The sequence below is a fragment of the Stomoxys calcitrans genome, chromosome 3 (genome assembly GCF_963082655.1).
Source record: "Stomoxys calcitrans chromosome 3, idStoCalc2.1, whole genome shotgun sequence".
Lineage (NCBI taxonomy): Eukaryota > Metazoa > Arthropoda > Insecta > Diptera > Muscidae > Stomoxys > Stomoxys calcitrans.
Window position 1 is genome coordinate 26668415 of NC_081554.1, and position 20666 is coordinate 26689080.

The 20666-nt window shown below is 38.3% G+C and overlaps 1 protein-coding gene across 2 annotated transcripts; it reads left to right on the forward strand.

Annotated features, from left to right (window-relative positions):
• The first annotated feature begins 3313 nt into the window (after positions 1-3313).
• Positions 3314-4587, forward strand: LOC106091440 (uncharacterized). 2 transcript variants are annotated; one of them, XM_013257960.2, is made up of 3 exons: positions 3314-3476; positions 4109-4220; positions 4293-4587. In XM_013257960.2, exons 1-3 carry the CDS (start codon positions 3351-3353, stop codon positions 4559-4561), a joined length of 507 nt encoding a protein of 168 aa, XP_013113414.2. In that variant the 5' UTR covers positions 3314-3350; the 3' UTR covers positions 4562-4587. The 2 variants fall into 2 exon arrangements, with proteins under 2 accessions (XP_013113414.2, XP_013113415.2); XM_013257961.2 differs by having other exon boundaries at positions 4296-4587.
• The last annotated feature ends 16079 nt before the right edge of the window (positions 4588-20666 follow it).

Below are 20666 nucleotides of genomic sequence, written 5' to 3' on the forward strand. Positions count from 1 at the left end.
CTCTAAAGGCTCAAGAAGTCAAGATCCCAAATCGGTTTATATGGCAGCTATATCAGGTTGTGAACCGACTTGTACCTTATTTGACATAGTTGTTGAAAGTAACAATAAAAAACGTCTTGCAAAATTTCAGCCAAATCGGATAGGAATTGCGCCCTCTAGAAGCTCAAGATGTCAAGTCCCCAGATCTGTTTATATGACAGCTATATCAGGTTATGAACCGATTTAAACCATACTTGGCACAGTTGTTGGATATGATAACAAAATACTACGTGCCAAAATTCATTCAAATTGGATAAGAATTGCGCACTCCAGAGGTTCAAGAAGTCAAGAACCAAGATCGGTTTATATGGCAGCTATATCAGGTTATAAACCGATTTGAACCATACTTGGCACAGTTGTTGGATATCATAACAAAACACGTCGTGCAAAATTTCATTCCAATCGGATAAGAATTGCGCACTCTAGAGGCTCAAGAAGTCAAGACCCAAGATCGATTTATATGGCAGCTATATCAGGTTATAAACCGATGTGAACCATACTTGGCACAGTTATTGGATATCATAACAAAACACGTCGTGCAAAATTTCATCCCAATCGGATAAGAATTGCGCACTCTAGAGGCTCAAGAAGTCAAGACCCAAGATCGGTTTATATGACAGCTATATCAGGTTATAAACCGATTTGAACCATACTTGGCACAGTTGTTGGATATCATAACAAAACACGTCGTGCAAAATTTCATCCCAATCGGATAAGAATTGCACACTCTAGAGGCTCAAGAAGTCAAGACCCAAGATCGGTTTATATGGCAGCTATATCAAAACATGAACCGATATGGCCCATTTACAATACCACCCGACCTACTAATAAGAAGTATTTGTGCAAAATTTCAAGCGGCTAGCTTTACTCCTTCGGAAGTTAGCGTGCTTTCGACAGACAGACGGACGGACGGACATGGCTAGATCGACATAAAATTTCACGACGATCAAGAATATACATACTTTATGGGGTCTCAGACGAATATTTCGAGTAGTTACAATCAGAATGACGAAATTAGTATACCCCCCATCTTATGATGGAGGGTATAAAAATATAAGCCATTATATTTTTATACCCTCCACCATTGGATGGGGGGTATACTAATTTCGTCATTCTGTTTGTAACTACTCGAAATATTCGTCTGAGACTCCATAAAGTATATATATTATTGATCGTCGTGAAATTTTATCTCGATCTAGCCATGTCCGTCCATCTGTCCGTGCATTTGTTTGTAACACCCAGAAGGAAGAGAGATAGACCCGATCGACACAGAATCACTTTCTATTTCAATTTAGCTACGTCCGTCTGTCTGTCTATCTGTCTGTCCGAATGGCTTGGCGCAGTGCAACACCTCTTTGAAAAGAAGGCATAATACCTTACAAATATCGCCAGCATTACGAGGGGATAACCACAACTGAAAATTTTTTTCTGATGTTCTCGCCAGGATTCGAATCCAGGCGTTCAGCGTCACAGTCGGACTAGCTAAGCTCTGCGCTACGATGGCCTCTTTGACGGAGCAGCCGAAATTAATGCTTTGTTTTTATACCCACCACCGTAGGATAGGGGGTACATTCATTTAGTCATTCCGTTTGCAACACATCGAAATATCAATTTCCGACCCTAGAAAGTATATATATTTCGAATCTTCGTAAAATTCTAAGACGATTTAACGATGTCCGTGTGTCTGTCCGTCCGTCTGTTGTAATCACTCATGAGCCTTCAAAAATTGAGATATTAAGCTGAAATTTGGCACAGATGCGTCTTTTTGATGCATGCTGGCTATTGTAAGCCTCCGGACATCTGACCTGAATATGGTTCAGATCGGACAATATTTAGATATAGCTGCCATATATTGTAGACCGATCTGCCGAAAAAGGGTCAGACGCCCATAAAAGCTTTATTTCTAACCGATTTCGCTGAAATTTAAAAGAGTGGGTTATTTTAAGCCTTCTGACACTCGACCTAAATATGGTACAGATCGGACTATATTTAGATATAGCTGCCATATAGACCGATCTGCTGAAAAAGGGTCTGAAGCCCATAAAAGCTTTATTTTCTAACCGATTTCGCTGAAATTTGAAACTTTGAGTAGTTTTACGCCTCCTAATATAGGACCCAAATGTGGTTCCGATCGGACTATATTTAGATATAGCTGCTATATAGACCGATCTGCCGATAAAGGGTCCAATACCCATAAATGCTTTATTTATTACCCGATTTCGATGAAATTTGAAACAGTGGGTAATTTTAAGCCTCCCGATATCTGATCTAAATATGGATCAAATCGAACTAGATATAGCTGCCATATAGACCGATCTCCTGATAAAGGGTCTAAAGCCCATAAAAGCCTTATTTTTTAACCGATTTCGCTGCAATTTGAAACGGTGGGTTATTTTAAGCCACCCGACATCTGACCTCAAATCGGACTATATTTAGGTATAGCTGCCATATAGACCGATCTCCTGATAAAGGGTCTAAAGCCCATAAAAGCTTTATTTTTTAACCGATTTCGCTTAAATTTTAAACTTTGAGTAGTTTTACGCCTCCTAATATAGGACCCAAATGTGGTTCCTATCGGACTATATTTAGATATAGCTGCTATATAGACCGATCTGCCGATAAAGGGCCTGAAGCCCATAAAAGCTTTATTTATTACCAGATTTTGTTGAAATTTGAAATAAAAAATTAAACAGTGACTTATATTGGGTTGCCCAAAAAGTAATTGCGAATTTTTTAAAAGAAAGTTAATGCATTTTTAATAAAACTTTGAATGAACTTTAATCAAATATACTTTTTTTTCTAAAGCAAGCTAAAAGTAACAGCTGATAACTGACAGAAGAAAGAATGCAATTACAGAGTCATAAGCTGTGAACAAATTTTTCAACGCCGACTATATGAAAAATCCGCAATTACTTTTTGGGCAATCCAATACTTAATAGACCACACAATATCCGTGTCGAATTTGGGTGCATAAGTTATCCAATTTTCACCGGATTGTGACGAAAAGGGGTTTTCACATATATAACCGAGGTGGTGGGTACCCAAAGTTCGGCCCGGCCGCACTTAAGGCCTTTTTACTTGTTTTTTTGCATATCTGGTGTATATGAAAATAATTACGATAAGCGGACATATGTATGTACATGGGCTAAGGGAAAAGAAACGGAATACTTTTTAAATTCAAACCACAAGTTTGATAAAACTTTATGCGCTTTCGTGGGTATGTTTTTCCCCCCAGGCAAACGAGATAATATAGTAATACCATATAAAATATTCTCAAGTTGAGCTTAAGTTTAGTTTGCAACGAAACCAACATGAGAGCAGTTTGGCTTACCCTATTATTGGCAGCTGTGGTGGCACCAAATTTAACAACTGGAGCACCATTGACGAAGTGGTTTAAAACCGACAACAATACCTATTACATTGAACCGGATCAAAAGGTGCGTTAGTTATTGGAATGCTTATGGTGAAAATTTAGAATAAGTCGCAAGTATTTACAAGTAAGAACGTCCGGGTCAAATATTGGGAACCCACCACTATGGATTCTGCTAAAAATATATTCAAAATAAAATTAGTTAAAGGGCATAATTTTATTCTACATACCAAACTTTTTTCAAACTACTAAAAATTAAATCTTCTAGGAACCGGGATAATCAAGAGATCAGTTTATATGGGAGCTATATCAGGTTATAGACCGATTTAGACCATACTTGGAACGACTGTTGGAAGTCATACCAAAACGACATATGCAAAATTTCAACCAAATTAGATAAGAATTGCGCCCTCTAGAAGCTCAAGAAATCAAAACCGAAGATCGGTTAATATGGCAGCTATATCAAAACATAGACCGACATGGACCCATTTACACTAATAGGACCTACTCTAATAGGAATTTTTGTTTCAAAATTGCATGCACCTAGCTTTACGGACGGACGGACGGACATGGCTAGATCGACTTAAAATGTCATGAAGATCAAGAATATATATACTTTATGGGGTTTTAGACGCCTCCCCATTCCCATCCTACAGTGGAGAGTATAAAAATGATATCTTATTTCATATCTCTCCTTAGTTCTCTTGGCAACAATCCTATGCTGAATGCAAATCCAAAAATCTCAATCTTGTGACCTTGAAGCACTTCAATGGCGATGAACTTTTGAATGAATATCTAAAGCAAACTTTTGGTAAGTTAAGAAGGAAATACACGCTGGGTAAATACCGGAAAAGATAACCTAAATTTCTCTTTCATCTCAAAGCAGATCCCGTTCCTGAGTTTTGGCTACGTTCCAATTTGGATTTGGACCTTAACAACATTTTGCCCTCATTAACTGAAGATTTTTTCAAAATCAAAATGGAAGATGCTGAAATAACTGATGTTCTCGCTGCTGATAATCCCGACAATTGTGTTTTGACTAAGGATGGATCGAGCAAGGCCTGTGAGATACTGCACGGCTTTATCTGTAAGGCCCACAATAATGGCAATGGTGCTCAAAATATTCAAAATATTATTTTGAAATTTTCATAATTTAATGCAAAGAATTTCCATGAAAATATTTTTAATTGGTGCTCATTAAAAACAAAAACTTGCTGCACAAAAAGTTTGCTTTGAAGTTAGGGTCTTAAATAAGACAAGTAAAAGTGTGATAAATTCGGCCGGGCCTAGTCTTGAGAACCCACCACCATGGATTCTGCTAAAATATGGGAGCTATGTCTGGTTATAGACCAATTTGGTCCGTACTTGGCACAGTTGTTGGAAGTCATAACCGAACACCGCATGCAAAATTTAGGCAAATGGGACAAAATTGTAGCTTCCAGGGGCTCAAGAAGTCAAATTGGGAGATTGGTTTATATGGGACTTATATGAGGTTCTTGACCGATTTGGCACAGTTATTCAAAGTCATAACAGAACACTATATGCCAAATTTCAGCCAAATCGGATAAAAATCGCGGTTTGTAAGGGCTCAAGAAGACAAGTCGGGAGATCGGTTTATAAGGGAGCTATATGAGGTTACAGTTGTTGGAAGACATAACGGAACACCATGTGCAAATTTCCAGGGGCTCAAGGAGTCAAATCGAGAGATCGGTTAAAATGAGACCTATATCAGGTTAAAGACCGATTTGGATCGTACTGGACACAGTTGTTCAAAGCCATAACAAAACACTTTATGCCAAATTTCAGCCAAATCGTATAAAAATCGCTGCTTGTAAGGCTCAAAAAAAGTCAAATTGGGAGATCGGTTTATATAGACCTGTATGCTCTTGACCGATTTAGTCCGTACTTGATACAGTTTTTGAAAGTCATAACAGAACCCTATATGGTAAAATTTCAGCCAAATCGGATAAAAATCGCGGCTTGTAAGGGCTGAAGAAGTCAAATCGGGAGATCGGTTTATATGGGAGCTATATCAGGTTAAAGACCGATTTAGACCGTACTTGATACATTTGTTAGAAATCATGACAAAATACTACATGCAAAAATTCCGACTTCCAGGGGCTTAAGAAATCAAATCGGGAGATCAGTTTTATATGGAAGCCATATTCAAATCAGAACCGATATGGCCCATTTGCAATCCATATCGGATTGTAGCAAGTGCTATGAATGCATCCAGAATAAGTCACAGTTTGTGCGGTTTATGGGCTGGTGGCATCATTGGACCGTACTCCTTTAAATATGCTAACTGGGTAAGATGCTGACTGAGGAGGAATATGAATCCATCTGATATGCAGGTGATGTTATTAAGAGCGATTTTTTAAGAGCTATAGGAAAGTTTTTCAAAAAAACACATTAAATTCAGAAAAATGCATGAAATCTTTATTGGAATCGATAGTACGATCCCTGTCGGTCCATTCGCTTAGTCCAATTTTGGCATACTCTTTCCAACATTTCGGCCGGTATCTCACGAATAAGTGTTTCAATGTTGTCTTCCAATGCGCCAATTGAAGCGGGCTTGTCTGTAAGCGTCTAAAAGCGTTAAATCGCACGCCATATGCGGCCAATTGACCGGTCCCGAAATATTGTTCACCGAACTCGCCTCTCAATAAGTCGATTGTTACGCGTTCCGTCTTGTTTAAACCATATGTCATGCAACTGAAGCTCTTGTATTTTGGGCAAAAAAAAAGTTGGAAATCATCCCACGATAGCTCTCTCCATTCGCAGTTACGTTACGATTGGCATCATCTTTGCAGAAGTACGGTCCAATGATCCCACCAGCCCATAAACCGCACCAAACTAAGACTTTTATTAGATGCATTGGTAGCTCTTGCAATCCTTCTGACTGATCTTCAATCCAAAATATACAATTCTCCTTATTTACTCACCCATTGAGTCACAAATGAGCTTCATCGCTAAACACAAGAAACGCGCCATGAACTTTCTTAACAGAGAACGCATTTTGATAATAAAATTCAATAATTTGCAAGCATTGTTCTTTTGTAAGGCGATTCTTGGTTAAATTATAGACCAAACAGAAGATGTTTGACAGTGAATCAAAACACAAAACGTGTGTGAGCTGTTTAAACCAGTGTTCCCGAAAAGATAATGGCTAAAAAATCATCCTTTAATACCTCTAATTGGTTACGATCCGAATCAGCCATGTAAAATGCCGAAAGGACTAGACCTAGTTAACCCACAGAAAAGCTTCTACCTGGAAAAAGAAAGTGGTCCATTTTGACGCGTAACAATAGAACGATTTCGACATCTGACACTCACAGATGTTGATCACGACGTGCTGTAGGCTTTAAATGGGGCCCAATTCCGAGGATAATCAACCGCCTATACCGGAGCGAGATTAGACCAATACTTACTTAGCCTCAGTAGTTTGGTGAACTGCAATGGAGAAAAAGAGCAACGTAAGAGTTCAGAGAACATGTTGCCTTGACACAGGCGGAGCTATAAGGACCACTCCCACTAGGGCACTGAAGACTATTCTAGATATCCAACCCATCGATACACAGACTAATTGTGAGACAGCCACTGCGGCTATGAGAATAAGGCGGTATACAGTGGGATAGAAACAAAAAAAAAAACTAGTAAAAACCAATTAAAAACTTGCTAAGTTCGGCCGTGCCGAACTTTGGATACCCACCACCAAGGATAAATTAACCATCCTCTTTTGTAACAACTCCACTACCATATCCATAATAATATGTAAATTGGGGCTGGTATGGATAATATTTCATTTAGGTACCCGCGAACTCTTATACGAGTCACAGTTTCAGCGAGGTAGGCCATCAAATCCGCTTTTTATGAGATTAAGATCCTAAATTGGAAGATCGGTCTATATGGCAGCTATATCTAAATACAGTCTGATCTGGACCATATTCTTGCCGGATGGCAGGATGCTTAATACAAGTCACTGTGTCAAATTCCATCGAAATCAGGTAATGAATGCACCTTTTATGGGCTTAAGAACCTTAATCGGCAGATCGGTCTATATGGCAGCTATATCTGAATAAAGACCCACCTGAACCATATTTGGGTCGTATATCGGGAAGCTTTCATCAACCCACCTTTTTTAATTTTCAGCGAAATCGGATAGTAATTGGTGCTTTCATGGGCTTAAAACCCTAAATCATCAGATCGGACTATGTGACAGCTATATCTAAACACAGCCCGATCTGAACCATATTTGAGTCGTATGTCGGGAGGCTTAAAATAACTCACTGTTTCCAATTTCATCGAAATCAGATAAAAAAAGTGCCCGTTACGGACTCAAGACCCTAAACCGGCATATCGGTCTATATGACAGCTATATGTAAATATGGTCCGATGTGGACCATATTCGGTTCGAATATCGGGGCCCCTAGTATAACTTCCTGTTTTAAATTTCAGCAAAATCGAAAAAAATTATGCTTTTGCGGGCTTATGACCCTAAATCGTCAGATCGGTCTATATGGCAACTATATCTATATATAGTCCGATTTGGCCCAATCAAGAACTTAACCTGCGTAAAGAAGAAATACGAGTCTACTCAATATCTCAATTTTTAAAGACTGCAGAGTAATTACAACTGACGGACAGACACACAGGCATCGTTTAATCGTCTTAGAATTTTACGACGATCAGAAATATATATTCTTTGTGGGGCTGGAAGTGGATATTTCGATGAGTTGCCAACGGATTGACTAAATGAATATACCCCCCTGCCCTATGGTGGTTGGTTTAAAAACATGCCATTTGAGAACGGATAATGATAACTCTTCTAAATCTGTAAGCTGAAGTGTCATTGAGATCATGTGCAAAATTTCAAGGCCCTAGGTGGTCTAAGCGCATCTTGACAGAACCCCTAAAGTTGGTCACCTCTACATTTACAAAAAATTTTTGGGTTACTAAATCTTCATATGTGGTCCGATTTTCAAAATCCTTTTTTTGCTGGATAGTGTTCAAAAATCCCTACTGGATAGGGTTTTTTGAGCACTATCCAGATTAAAAAGGATTTTCGAACCGCATATGAAGAAATGGCAACCCAAGTAATTTTTATACCCTCCACCATAGCATGGGGGTATACTAATTTCGTCATTCTGTTTGCAACTCCTCGAAATATTCGTCTGTCCATCCGTCCGTCTGTCGAAAGCTCGCAAACTTTCAAAGGAGTAAAGCTAGCCGCTTGAAATTTTGCACAAATATCTCTTATTATTATAGGTCGGTTGATTTCATATAGCTGTCATATATACCGATCTGGGGTCTTGACTTCTTCAGCCTCTAGGAGGTCGGAATTGCTATTCAATTTGACTGAAAATTTGCACGAGGTATTTCGATTGAAATGGTTGAAATCGGTCCATATCCTGATATAGCTGTCAAGTAAACCGATCTGGGGTCTTGACTTCTTGGGCCTATAGAGCTCGCAATTCCTATCCGATTTGACTGAAATTTCGCACAAGGTATTTCGATATGACTTTCAACAACTGTGCTAAGTATGGTTGAAATCGGTCTATATCCTGATATAGCTGTCATATAAACCGATCTGGGGTCTTGACTTCTTGGGCCTCTAGAGCTCGCAATTCCTATCCGATTTGGCTGAAATTTTGCACGAAGTATTTCGATATGACTTTCAACTACTGTGCTAAGTATGGTCTAAATCGGTCCATATCCTGATATAGCTGTCATATAAACCGATCTGGGGTCTTGACTTCTTTAGCCACTAGAGGGCGCAATTCTTATCCGATTTGGCTGAAATTTTACATGACGTGTTTTAATATGACTTCTAACAACTGTGCCAAATGTGGTTCAAATAGGTTCATAACCTGATATAGCTGTGACACAAACCGATTTGGGATTTTGATTTCTTGAGCCTCTAGAGGACGCAATTATTATACGATTTCGCTGTACAACTGCTACTTCCATGACCATAAACATACGTGTCAAATGTGGTCTGAATCGGTCTAAAGCCTGATACAGCTCTCCCTATTTTGCTTCTTGAGCCCCTAAAGGGCGCAATTCTTATTCGATTTGGCAGAAATTTTACACAATGACTTCTACTGTGGTCTCCAACATTCAATTCAATTATGGTCCGAATCGGACAGTAACTCGAAATAGCTCCAATAGCATAGCAATTCTTTTCTTTTATCCTTTGTTTGCCTAAAAAGAGATACTGGGAAAAAAAACTCGGCAAATGCGATCCAGGGTGGTGGGTATATAAGATTCGGCCCGGCCGAACTTAGCACGCTTTTACTTGTTCGAAATGCCGTGGTGACTTACTTCAGGTTTCTGCCAAGGCTCCTAGGGTCTTGAAATTTTGCACATGAACTCACTTATCATTTAGAAGAAAAAAATCCTATGGAAAGTCATTACAAGTGCCTTATACCTTAATATTTTATGACATTCAACATCAGATCATGGTAGTCCTCTTCTCCCTCTCCTGTATTAGGCTTGCACATATTAAATTTAGCCTTATCCAGGTATACACCCAAGGCAAGGTTGTAATACATATAAATGAAGCATAAACACAAGCCACTACTGTTCATTCAAACACACCTGGTATGTTTCACCCATGGAACAAACAGTCAGCCCTCACCAGCATACATCAGAAATCCATCAAAGGCACTCCAAAGAATCGAGGAGAAAAAATAATGGTTGTCGTACACATGTACCTACAAACTAGCTGCCTGTACCTCTAACTATAAGTCCGTCCGCTTGTCTGTCTGTCTGTCTACATGTCAAGCTATCCAACCCAGCAATGGTCGTGGTAAAGAATGAATGAATGATTGACAAGGTGCTAAAATAGGGCATAATTGCGACATCACTTTGAGCTCCAAAGTCTTTGGCGCATTTCTTTTCATGGCCGGCTGTAAAGTGTTGTTACCTGGAAAAGAGTTCGCAATTCCAAGAGTACTGAAACACAGTCATGGCTGCCATGTTACGTGTTGCAATGTCCAATCTCAGTTGAGGTGGTAGTAGTCACATCACGCACTTGGATTTACACTTGGATTTGGGACCACCACATCACATAGGGGGATCATAACGTACCACTGTCCAGTGGTTTTCAATCACCCATAGGTACGAGTATAACGAAATGAATGACTGCTATGCTTTGCAATGCCTTTTTGCTCACAACAAGAAAAAATTAGTCTACATTCTTTTTTTGCAGTTACCACCTAAAGAGGCATAACTTCTTCCTTCTCCCTAGACGGCTTTAGATATAGAGGACTAATCCTTTGGCAAGTGAAGTTCAAGTGTATGGTCAAGACATTGATTGACAAAAATGTTGGTTAACTGCTGCAGAGTGGAAAACAACGCATGAAGATGCAAGTTTTTCCTAGAGTCGAGCTTAAAAGGTTTGATAACCTTAAGTAGGCATTTCTATAAAATGCCTTGCTATCGAATTAACGACACCTTTGGAACACACAAAAAAGCGAACAGGAATTTAAAATTGTAAGTAATTTTGCAAAGTCTATCAATAATCACTGGGTAAGTACGGAATTAAAGATTAAAGGGACTAAAATATTTATCCTCACAATTTCAAAAGCAAGGAATTTGCCGTTGAACATCATGTCACAACATCGATATAGCAATTCAAAGAACTCCCTCTCTCATTTTGTGAAGTGCAAGTCTATCGTTCTCAATTAAAAGAGGAATGTAGCCACAACTCACACCATTCAATGAGTTGTCCAAGACTCAAAGGCATTCGTTAACTAACAATTTAAGTAAAAATGGCATTAAATCTAGCCATTTCAAACTTTATAAAAGGGCTGACTTATAAGATCGCTTTACCAAAAGTTCCACGATTAAAAATCGTCCGCGTACATATTGGGCACGATTTAGGGATTTTTAGAGTGGATAGATGAACTATCAGAGTAATACACTTGTAAAAAATATCTGCTGATATAGCAAACACTTGGGTTGATCTGAAGCATATACGACACAGATGTCGAAAAGCCTAACATAAGTCACTGTGTCAAATTTCAGAGAAATCGGATTAATCGTTAAATCGAGAGATCGGTCTACATGGCAGCTATATCCAAATCTGCACCGATTTGGGTTAAGTTACAGAAAAATGTCGAAGAATCTAACACAACGCACTGTCCCAAATATCAGCGAAATCGGATAATAAATGCGACTTTTATGGTCCCAAAACCTAAAACCGAGAGATCGGCCTATATAGCAGCTATATCCAAATCTGGACCGATCTGTACCATATTGCAGAAGTATGTCAAGGGGCATAACTTAACTCACTGTCCCAAATTTCGGCGACATCGGAAAATAAATGGGCTTTTTATGGGCCCAAAAACTTAAATCGAGAGATCGGTCTATATGGCAGCTATATCCAAATCTGGACCGATCTGGGCCAAATTGAAGAAGAATGTCGAAGAGCCTAACACAACTCACTGTTCTAAATTTTGGCAAAATCTGACAATAAATGCGCCTTTTATGGGCCCAAAACCTAAAACCGAGAGATCGGTCTATATAGCAGCTATATCCAAATCTGGACCGATCTGTGCCATATTACAGGAGTATGTCAAGGGGCATAACTTAACTCACTGTCCCAAATTTCGGCGACATCGGACAACAAATGCGCCTTTTATGGGCCCAAAACCTAAAATCGAGAAATCGGTCTATATGGCAGCTATATCCAAATCTGAACCGATCAGAGTCAAATTGAAAAAAAATGTCAAAGGGCCTAATACAACTCACTGTCCCAAATTTCAGCAAAATCGGATAATAAATTCGCCTTTCATGGACCTAAAATCTTAAATCGAGAGATCGGTCTATATGGCAGCTATATCCAAATCTGGACCGATCTGGGCCAAATTGACGAAGAATGCCGAAGGGCCTAACACAACTCACTGTCCCAAATTTCAGCAAAATCGCATATTAAATGTGACTTTTACGGGCCTAAGACCCCAAATCGGAGGATCGGTCTATATGGCAGCTATATCCAAGTCTGGACCGATCTGAGCCAAATTGACGAAAGATGTCGAAGGGCCTAACACAACTCACTGTCTTAAATTTCAACAAAATCGGATAATAAATGTGGCTTTTATGGGCCTAAGACCCTAAATCGGCCGATCGGTCTATATGGGGGTTATATCAAGATATAGTCCGATATAGCCCATCTTCGAAGTTAACCTGCTTATGGACAAAAAAAGAACCTGTGCAAAATTTCAGCTCAATATCTCTATTTTTAAAGACTGTAGCGTGATTTCAACAGACAGACGGACGGACATGTCTAGATCGTCTTAGATTTTTACGCTGATCAAGAATATATATACTTTATAGGGTCGGAAATGGATATTTCGATGTGTTGCAAACGGAATGACAAAATGAATATACCCGCATCCTTCGGTGGTGGGTATAAAAAACAATTAACAGCGTGCTAAGTTCGGCCGGGCCGGGCCGAACCTTATATACCCTCCGCCATGGATCGCATCTGACGAGTTCTTTGCGCAGTATCTCTTTTTAGGCAAGTAAAGAATAATGAATAAGGACGGAGGAGGAGGTCAAGTAATAGTCCGATTCGGGGCTCAAGAAGTCAAATTGGGAGATCGGTTTATATGGAAGCTGTATCAAGCTATAGATCGATTCAGATCATATTGCACACGTATGTTGAAGGCCATTGGAGAAGCCGTTGTACAAAATTTATGCCAAATCGGATGAGAATTGCGCTCTCTAGAAGCTCAAGAAGTCAAGATCCCAGATCAGTTTATATGGCAGCTATATCAGGTTATGTACCGATTTGCGCCATACTTATCACAGTTTTTGGAAGTCATATTAAAACACCTCATGCTAAATTTTAACCAATAGTTAAGATCCAAATCGGTTTATATGGCACCTACAACAGATTATGGACCGATTTGGACCATATTTCGCCAAATTACAGCCAAATCAGATGAGAATTGCGCGTTCTATTGGCTTAAAAGTCACGGTTCAAGATCGGTTTACAACTATACCAGATTATGAACCGATTTGAACCTTTCTCAGCACAGTTGTTGAAAGTGATATCAAAATACTACATGCAAAATTTCAGTCAAATCGGACGAGAATTGCGCCCTCTAGAGGCTCAAGAAGTCAAGACTCAAGATCGGTTTATATAGCAGCTATATCAAAATATGGACCAATTTGGCCCATTTACAATTCCACGACGATCAAGAATATATATACTTTATGGGGTCTCAGACGCATATTTCGGGGTGTTACAAACAGAATGACGAAATTAGTATACCCCCTATGGTGGAACAATGGGAACAAAAACAAGTAAAAGCGTGCTAAGTTCGGCCGGGCTAATCTTATAGGCCGTTTATATGGTACATCATGATCGTACTCATCGTATGTTCGTGTTGATTACAGCTTTTGCGTTTCGTTTCATTGATTTTTTTTAGTTTTCCATACTTTTCTTCTCTTTTTATACCAACCACCATAGAATGTGGGTATACTAATCTAATCATTTCGTTTGTAACACCTCCAAATATTCGTCTAAGACCCCATAAAGTATATATATTCTTGATCGTCTCGACGTTTTGAGTCGATCTAGCCATATCCGTCCATCCGTCTGTCGAAATCACTATAGCGGTCGAACGCGTAAACCGTTCTACCGATTTGACTTCTTCAGCCCTTACAAGCCTCAATTTTTGTCTAATTAGGCTGAAATTGATTATGTGGTGTTCCGTTATGACTTCCAACCACTGTGTCTAGTGCGGTCCATATAGGTCTATAACTTGATATAGCTCTCATATAAACCGATCTCCCGATTTGACTTCTTGAGCACCTGGAAGCCACAACTTATATCCGATTTGGCCAAAATTTTGTTTGTTTGTTTGTTTGTTTATTGAGTGTAACACCAGCACAACAAGATTATATCTTATATGTTAATGTGCTGATTCGCAATAGAGTATATAAAATAATGATTATTCTTTTTAAAAGGATATTAACTAATCTTAACATTTTAAATTATAGTAGTAAATATTAAGGACATTTAAAGAAAAATAATTCGTAGTTCATTTAAAAAATTTAAATAGCTCATTTTTGAATGAAGTTGCATTGCTTATGCTCTGTATGTTGGGAGGTAGGTTGTTCCAGAGACGCGTACTATGTACAATGTACTGTCGTTCAGAGGTTTGTGTGGCAAATCGTGGTTGAATGAGTTTTAGGCCACGGTTGGATCTGGCGAATTTCAGATGTTTGTGTAGGTATTCAGGTTCTTTTGTGTAGATTACCTTGTGCAGAAGAAGTAGACATCTGACATTCAGTAAGTTTGAAAAAGTTAAGTTAAATATTTGGTATGTAAATTGTGATATACGAGCTTGTCGACTTTTGTTAAACACATATCTTGCAATATCATTGTAAGCAACATTAAGCTTTCTACTGGTGTCTGCATCACAATTCGCAAATATCTCGCATCCATATAACAGTGTGGGAATTAAATAACTTTTTGCAAGTAACATTCGGATGTGAAAAGGAGTTGACAAGCGAACAGTCCATAAATTTCGCAGCATCCCACGTACTTTGCCAACTGTTGCATTAATGTGATTTGTCCACGTTAGGGTTGAATTAAAAGTCAATCCTAAATTTGTGGCTACTTGTACAAGATTCACTACAGAGTTACCAATTTTCACAACGAGATCATCAGTTATTGTCACATTTCTTTTACTTATCAGAATCAGTTTGGTTTTGGATGGATTTAAACATAATGCATTATTAACAGCCCAACAATGTATTAAGTCTAAATCAATATTTATGTTAGACACACAGGTTTGGATATCTTTCAGTTTGCAGTATGTGTAAAGTTGGACATCGTCAGCATACATTTGGATTTTAGATGTTGCAGGCACATCAGGCAGATCATTTATATACATGGAAAATAAAAGAGGGCCAAGGATAGAACCTTGAGGTACTCCTTTAAGGACATTCAGAGAGTTAGACCAACTATTGTTATAAAAAACAGACTGCGATCTTTGCGTCAAATATGATGATATCAGCTTGCAAGACGTCTCGGAGAAATTAAATAATTTCATAAGTTTTAGGACAAGAATATTATGGTTTACAGTGTCAAAGGCCTTACTGTGATCCAAAAGAAGGAGAAAGGATATCATTCCGTTATCCATACTTTGACGAAGGTTTTCAATTACATCAATCAGAACAGTGGTACAACTTCTTTTCTTTCTAAATCCAGATTGCCAGTTAGATAACAAATTTTCAGATTTCAGAAAATGCTCAATTTGGTTAGCCATTATGCGTTCCAGTGCTTTAGATAGGTATGGTAAAATGGCGATGGGACGGTACTCATTTTTTGATTTGCGAATAGGTACAATTTTTGCATGTTTCCAATCAAGCGGAAAAGTGGATTTAGTTAGAACAGTGTTAAATATATATGTTAAATATGGCAGAATCTTTGGCACAATTATTTTAATAAATCGTGGATTTATTTCATCAGTTCCGATCGCATTAGATTTAATGGACAGAATGCTGTGTAGAACCTCAGTTTCATTTACACAGCGAAAGGAAAAAGGATTTTCAACAGCTACCATGCACATATTTTCATATATATTTTCAGTAGGATAGACAGTGTTTATTGAAACAAAATTCTCATTTAGTTCATTTATGTTCATGTTGGGTTCCAGCTGAGTATTGCGTTTTTCTCCAACGCCAATTTTTCGTATCTCATTCCATTTAGAGCGACTATTAACAGCATTCTGAAATTTATTATGAAAATACAATGTCTTTGCCTCAGTTATACACTTTCCAACAGCTCTTCTAGCATTTTTAAAATGTTCATGTAGTTGTGAGGTTCTAAAACGTTTCCAACGTCTATATGAAAAGTTTCTTTCATCAATCAAAGTTTTTATTCGCTGGTTAAACCAAGGTGGTTGTGAATACTTAATTGTTATTGTTTTCTCTGGAACACATCGATTGTATATTGAACAGATATGATTTTGAACAAATGATATTTGTTCATCCACAGAGTCAAAATGATAAATTGAGTCCCACGGTACTTCATCAGTAAGGTGATTCAGTAAATTGTAGTTTATTTTCTTAAAATCGCGGTAGGTAATTCTGTTGTCTTGATAGGTCATGACGTAGTTATATGTTAGAAACAGTAGGTCATGTTTAGAAAAACCAGGTGCAGCAAGTTGGTCATAAAACAAAACATTTGCAACATTGTTAACAAAAAATATATCCAGAATGCTGGATGAATGACTCGTAAAATGGGTGGGCACAGAAGTGTTAGTTGGTACTAAGCCCAACAGCTCCATCGAACTGGAAAAATGAGATTCAGACAATATATTGCTATTAAAGTCACCAGCTATAGCTATATTGTTGTAAGAAAACGAGATTGTTTCGATACAAGATAGGAGCATGTCATATGGTATATTGTTGTGGGGCCTGTAAACACAGCCAATCAGCATCTTCTCATTTGAATAACAGTTTATTTCTAGAAATAGGTATTCAATGCTGTCACCTTGTGATGACATACATTTAACAGTCGCATGTAGTCCAGATTTCAAAAATATAGCAACACCGCCACCATGACTTTGCCTATCGGCTCTAAATATGTTATATCCTGGTAAGGTATATATATTATCGCATATATCCGGGCGAAACCAAGTTTCAGATACACATATGGCATCTATAGCAGAATTCACAAAAGTATCTCGAAATTCATCCATTTTATTGTTCAAACTTTGTGCATTTATATGAACAATTGTAAGCCCAGGCATTTGGTTCTTAAAAATCTTCAGCATCAATTTGAGATTATCTCTGGAACCGCAAGAAGTGTCACTTGACATATGTAATACGCATAAGCAATGCTAACAGTATGAATAGTTGACTTAAGTGCTGAGCTGTATTAAGGAAATTCGATTTAAATAGAGGCAAAACATATATATGATAACATAGAAAAAGGCATAGTAAAGCGAATATATAGTAACATACAATTAAAATTATTATATTAAATTTAATATGACACCAAAATATTTCAGGACTCAATATGAGCAACTGGTCTTTCAGGTGTTTCACGAAAGAGATTGGTAAGTTGCTCTATGTTTTCAACAAGCGTAGGGGAATCAGATCCAGGCCGTCTTACATAAACAAGGCCACGAAGCGAAAAAACAGACTCCAGATGTTTTTGTCGTTTAAGCTTCAGTGCATTTTGAAAAATTTTGTAATTATGGTTTGTCAGGTTCTCATTTATATAGAACGGTTTATTAGAGTCAAAACCTGCATGACTCAATACCAGGTTTGAATTAATTGATTTTCTAAACCTCGCAATATTTTTTAAGACAAAGTTTTTGTCAAATGGCGTTGCTAAATGAACCATAATTACAGAGTCTGAAGAGTTATTCTGGTTACGAACGTTGTCCAGACGGTACATAGCTCTAATCGTTGGGATCGCTATGTTAATTGTGTCACAAATATTTGCAAAAATTTGGTACAGGTTCTCCCCATTTTCGGAAGGTATGCCATTTATTCTCAGATCGCAAGCCACTTGGTTGTTTTCAAATTTTTGCTGATTTGCTTTCAGTAATTGAATTTGATTTTTCATTTCAGTCATTGTATTTTCCATACCATCAATTTTGTCCACGACTGTTGTTACTTTGTCAACCCTTTCATTGAGTTTCACATATTTTTCATTTAATTTAGATATCTCGCACTTGATGTCGGCCATACTCTTATCTATGACAGCTAAGAGACGCGACTCAGTTTCAGATAAAAGAGATTTTAAAAGCTCTGTTTGCTTCTCAAATCTCTTATCGATTAACATAAGCATTCGGTGTGGAGAGTCATAATTTGAAAGCCGCGGAGTTTTGTTGACACTTTCCTCACTTATGCTCATCCCCTCTCTCATTCGTTTTGGCGCCAACAACAGAGACTCTCCAGGAGAAATATTGTTGTTGGATGAAGATATTATTTTCACTGATGGCACTTCAGACATGATGAGTTAACTTTAATGTTTCTCAGGGTTAATTGTTGTTGTTGTTGTTTTAGTTCTTCACTTTTTTCTAGTTTAGCACTTTGATATGTGGTTTTGTTTTGTTTTGAATTTGTATTTGAAGCCTGTGTTGTATTCTTTTTTGTAAATGACACGACGGTGATTTGCCAAGCAAACAGTATGAACAAAAATTAAACTTTGTCAGTTAAAAAACACTTTTAAACATTTGAAATAATTTATTTTTGAGGAGCGTTATAAAAACACGTCTGTACGCAAAGAGAGTTCTGTTCGTTTCTTGTAAATAGTGTTCTGTTATGATTTCCAATAACTCTGCCAAGTACGGCCCAATTCGGTCATATAAACCGATCTCCCGATTTGACTTCTTGAGCCCCTGGAAGCCCCAATGTTTTGTCCGATTTAGCTAAAAGTTTGCAGATAGTGTTCTGTTATGACTTCCAACCTGGTGTAGCTCCCATATAAACCGATCTCCCGATTTGACTTCCTGAGCCCTTATAAGCCGCAATTTTTGTCCGATTTGGCTGAACGAATGAGCTTGGAGTTTTAATGTCATTTAAGTTTGGATGTTAGATGTACTCCATTCTTAAAAGATTTTATTTCAGCCCGATGTTCTCATGATGTCCGATTTAGGGGTATTTTCGGCGGTGAGATGGTCCCCCAGACACTTGGCCCTGAAAAAAATATCAGCATCGTGCTCTTCTCTCAAGTACCATTTATATGGGGTTTATTGCCATTGATTTCAGGGGAGTTTATAGGATGAGGCGTCCCCCAAATACTTGGCCCCAAAATTGGTTATCAAATTCGTTTTCTAATCTCAAATACCTTTCATTTGAGCCACATATTGGCATGGTCGGTAAATGTTTACCCTTTGGGGGTGTTTTGGGGAAGGGATGGTGCCCCAAATACATGGTCCCACATTTAGATATCAGATTCGTATTCTACTCCTAAATACCTTTATTTGGGCCCCATATTGCGATGGTCAGTACATAATTGCTGTTTGTGGGGTGTTTTGGGAAAGGGGTATACCCCCAAAAAATTGGTCCCGAAGTGGGTATCAATTTCGGGCTTTACTCCCCAATTCCTTTAATTTGATCCTAACATTGACATGGTCGGTAAATATGCCCGATTTAGGTGTGTTTTGGGGAGTGGGGTGGTCCCCCAAGCAATTAGCCCTGAAAATATTTCAGCATCGTATTCTATTCTCATATACAATGTATTCTTGATCGTCGCGACATTTTATGTCGATCTAGCCATGTCCGTTCGTCTGTCTGTCAAAAGCACGCTAACTTCCGAAAGAGTAATGCTAGCCGCTTGAAATTTTGCACAAATACTTCTTATTAGTGTAGGTCAGTTGGTATTGTAAATGGGCCATATCGGTCCATGTTTTGATATAGCTGCCATATAAACCGATCTTGGGCCTTGACTTCTTGAGCCTCTAGAGTGCGCAATTCTTATCCGATTGGAAAGAAATTTTGCACGACGTGATTTGTTATGATATCCAACAAATGTGCCAAGTATGGTTCAAATCGGATCATAACCTGATATAGCTGCCATATAAACCAATCTTGGGTCTTGACTTCTTGAGCCTCTAGAGCGCGCAATTCTTATCCGATTTGAATGGAATTTTGGCACGAAGTGTTTTGTTATGATATTCAACAACTGTGCCAAGTATGGTTCAAATCGGTCCATAACTTGATATAGCTGTCATATAAACCGATCTTGGGTCTTGACTTCTTAAGCCTCTAGAGCGCGCAATTCTTATCCGATTTGAATGGAATTTTGCACGACGTGTTTTGTTATGAGATTCAACAACTATGATAAGTATGGTTCAAATCGGTCCATAATCTGATATAGCTGTCATATAAACCGATCTTGGGTCTTGACTTCTTGAACCTCTAGAGGGCGTAATTCTTATCCGATTTGAATGAATTTTGTTGATATCCAACAACTGTGCCAAGTATGATTCAAATCAGTTCATAACCTGATATAGCTGTCATATAAACATATCTGGGGACTTGACTTCTTGAGCCTCTAGAGCGCGCAATTCCTAACCGATTTGGCTGAAATTTTGCATGACGTATTTTATTCTTACTTTCAACAACTGTGTCAAATAAGGTTAAAATCGGTTCATAACCTGATATAGCTGCCATATAAACCGATCTGGGATCTTGATTTCTTGAGCCTCTAGAGGTCGCAATCATTATCCGATTTGCCTGAAATTTTGTACGACGGATCCTCTCATGACCATCA

Bases quoted from the DNA above. Each gene is read 5' to 3' on its own strand.
- LOC106091440 (XM_013257960.2), top strand. From the start codon at position 3,351: ATGAGAGCAGTTTGGCTTACCCTATTATTGGCAGCTGTGGTGGCACCA. The intron at 3,477-4,108 runs GTGCGTTAGTTA...ATCTCTCCTTAG, and splicing joins ACATTGAACCGGATCAAAAG to TTCTCTTGGCAACAATCCTA. The intron at 4,221-4,292 runs GTAAGTTAAGAA...TTCATCTCAAAG, and splicing joins ATATCTAAAGCAAACTTTTG to CAGATCCCGTTCCTGAGTTT.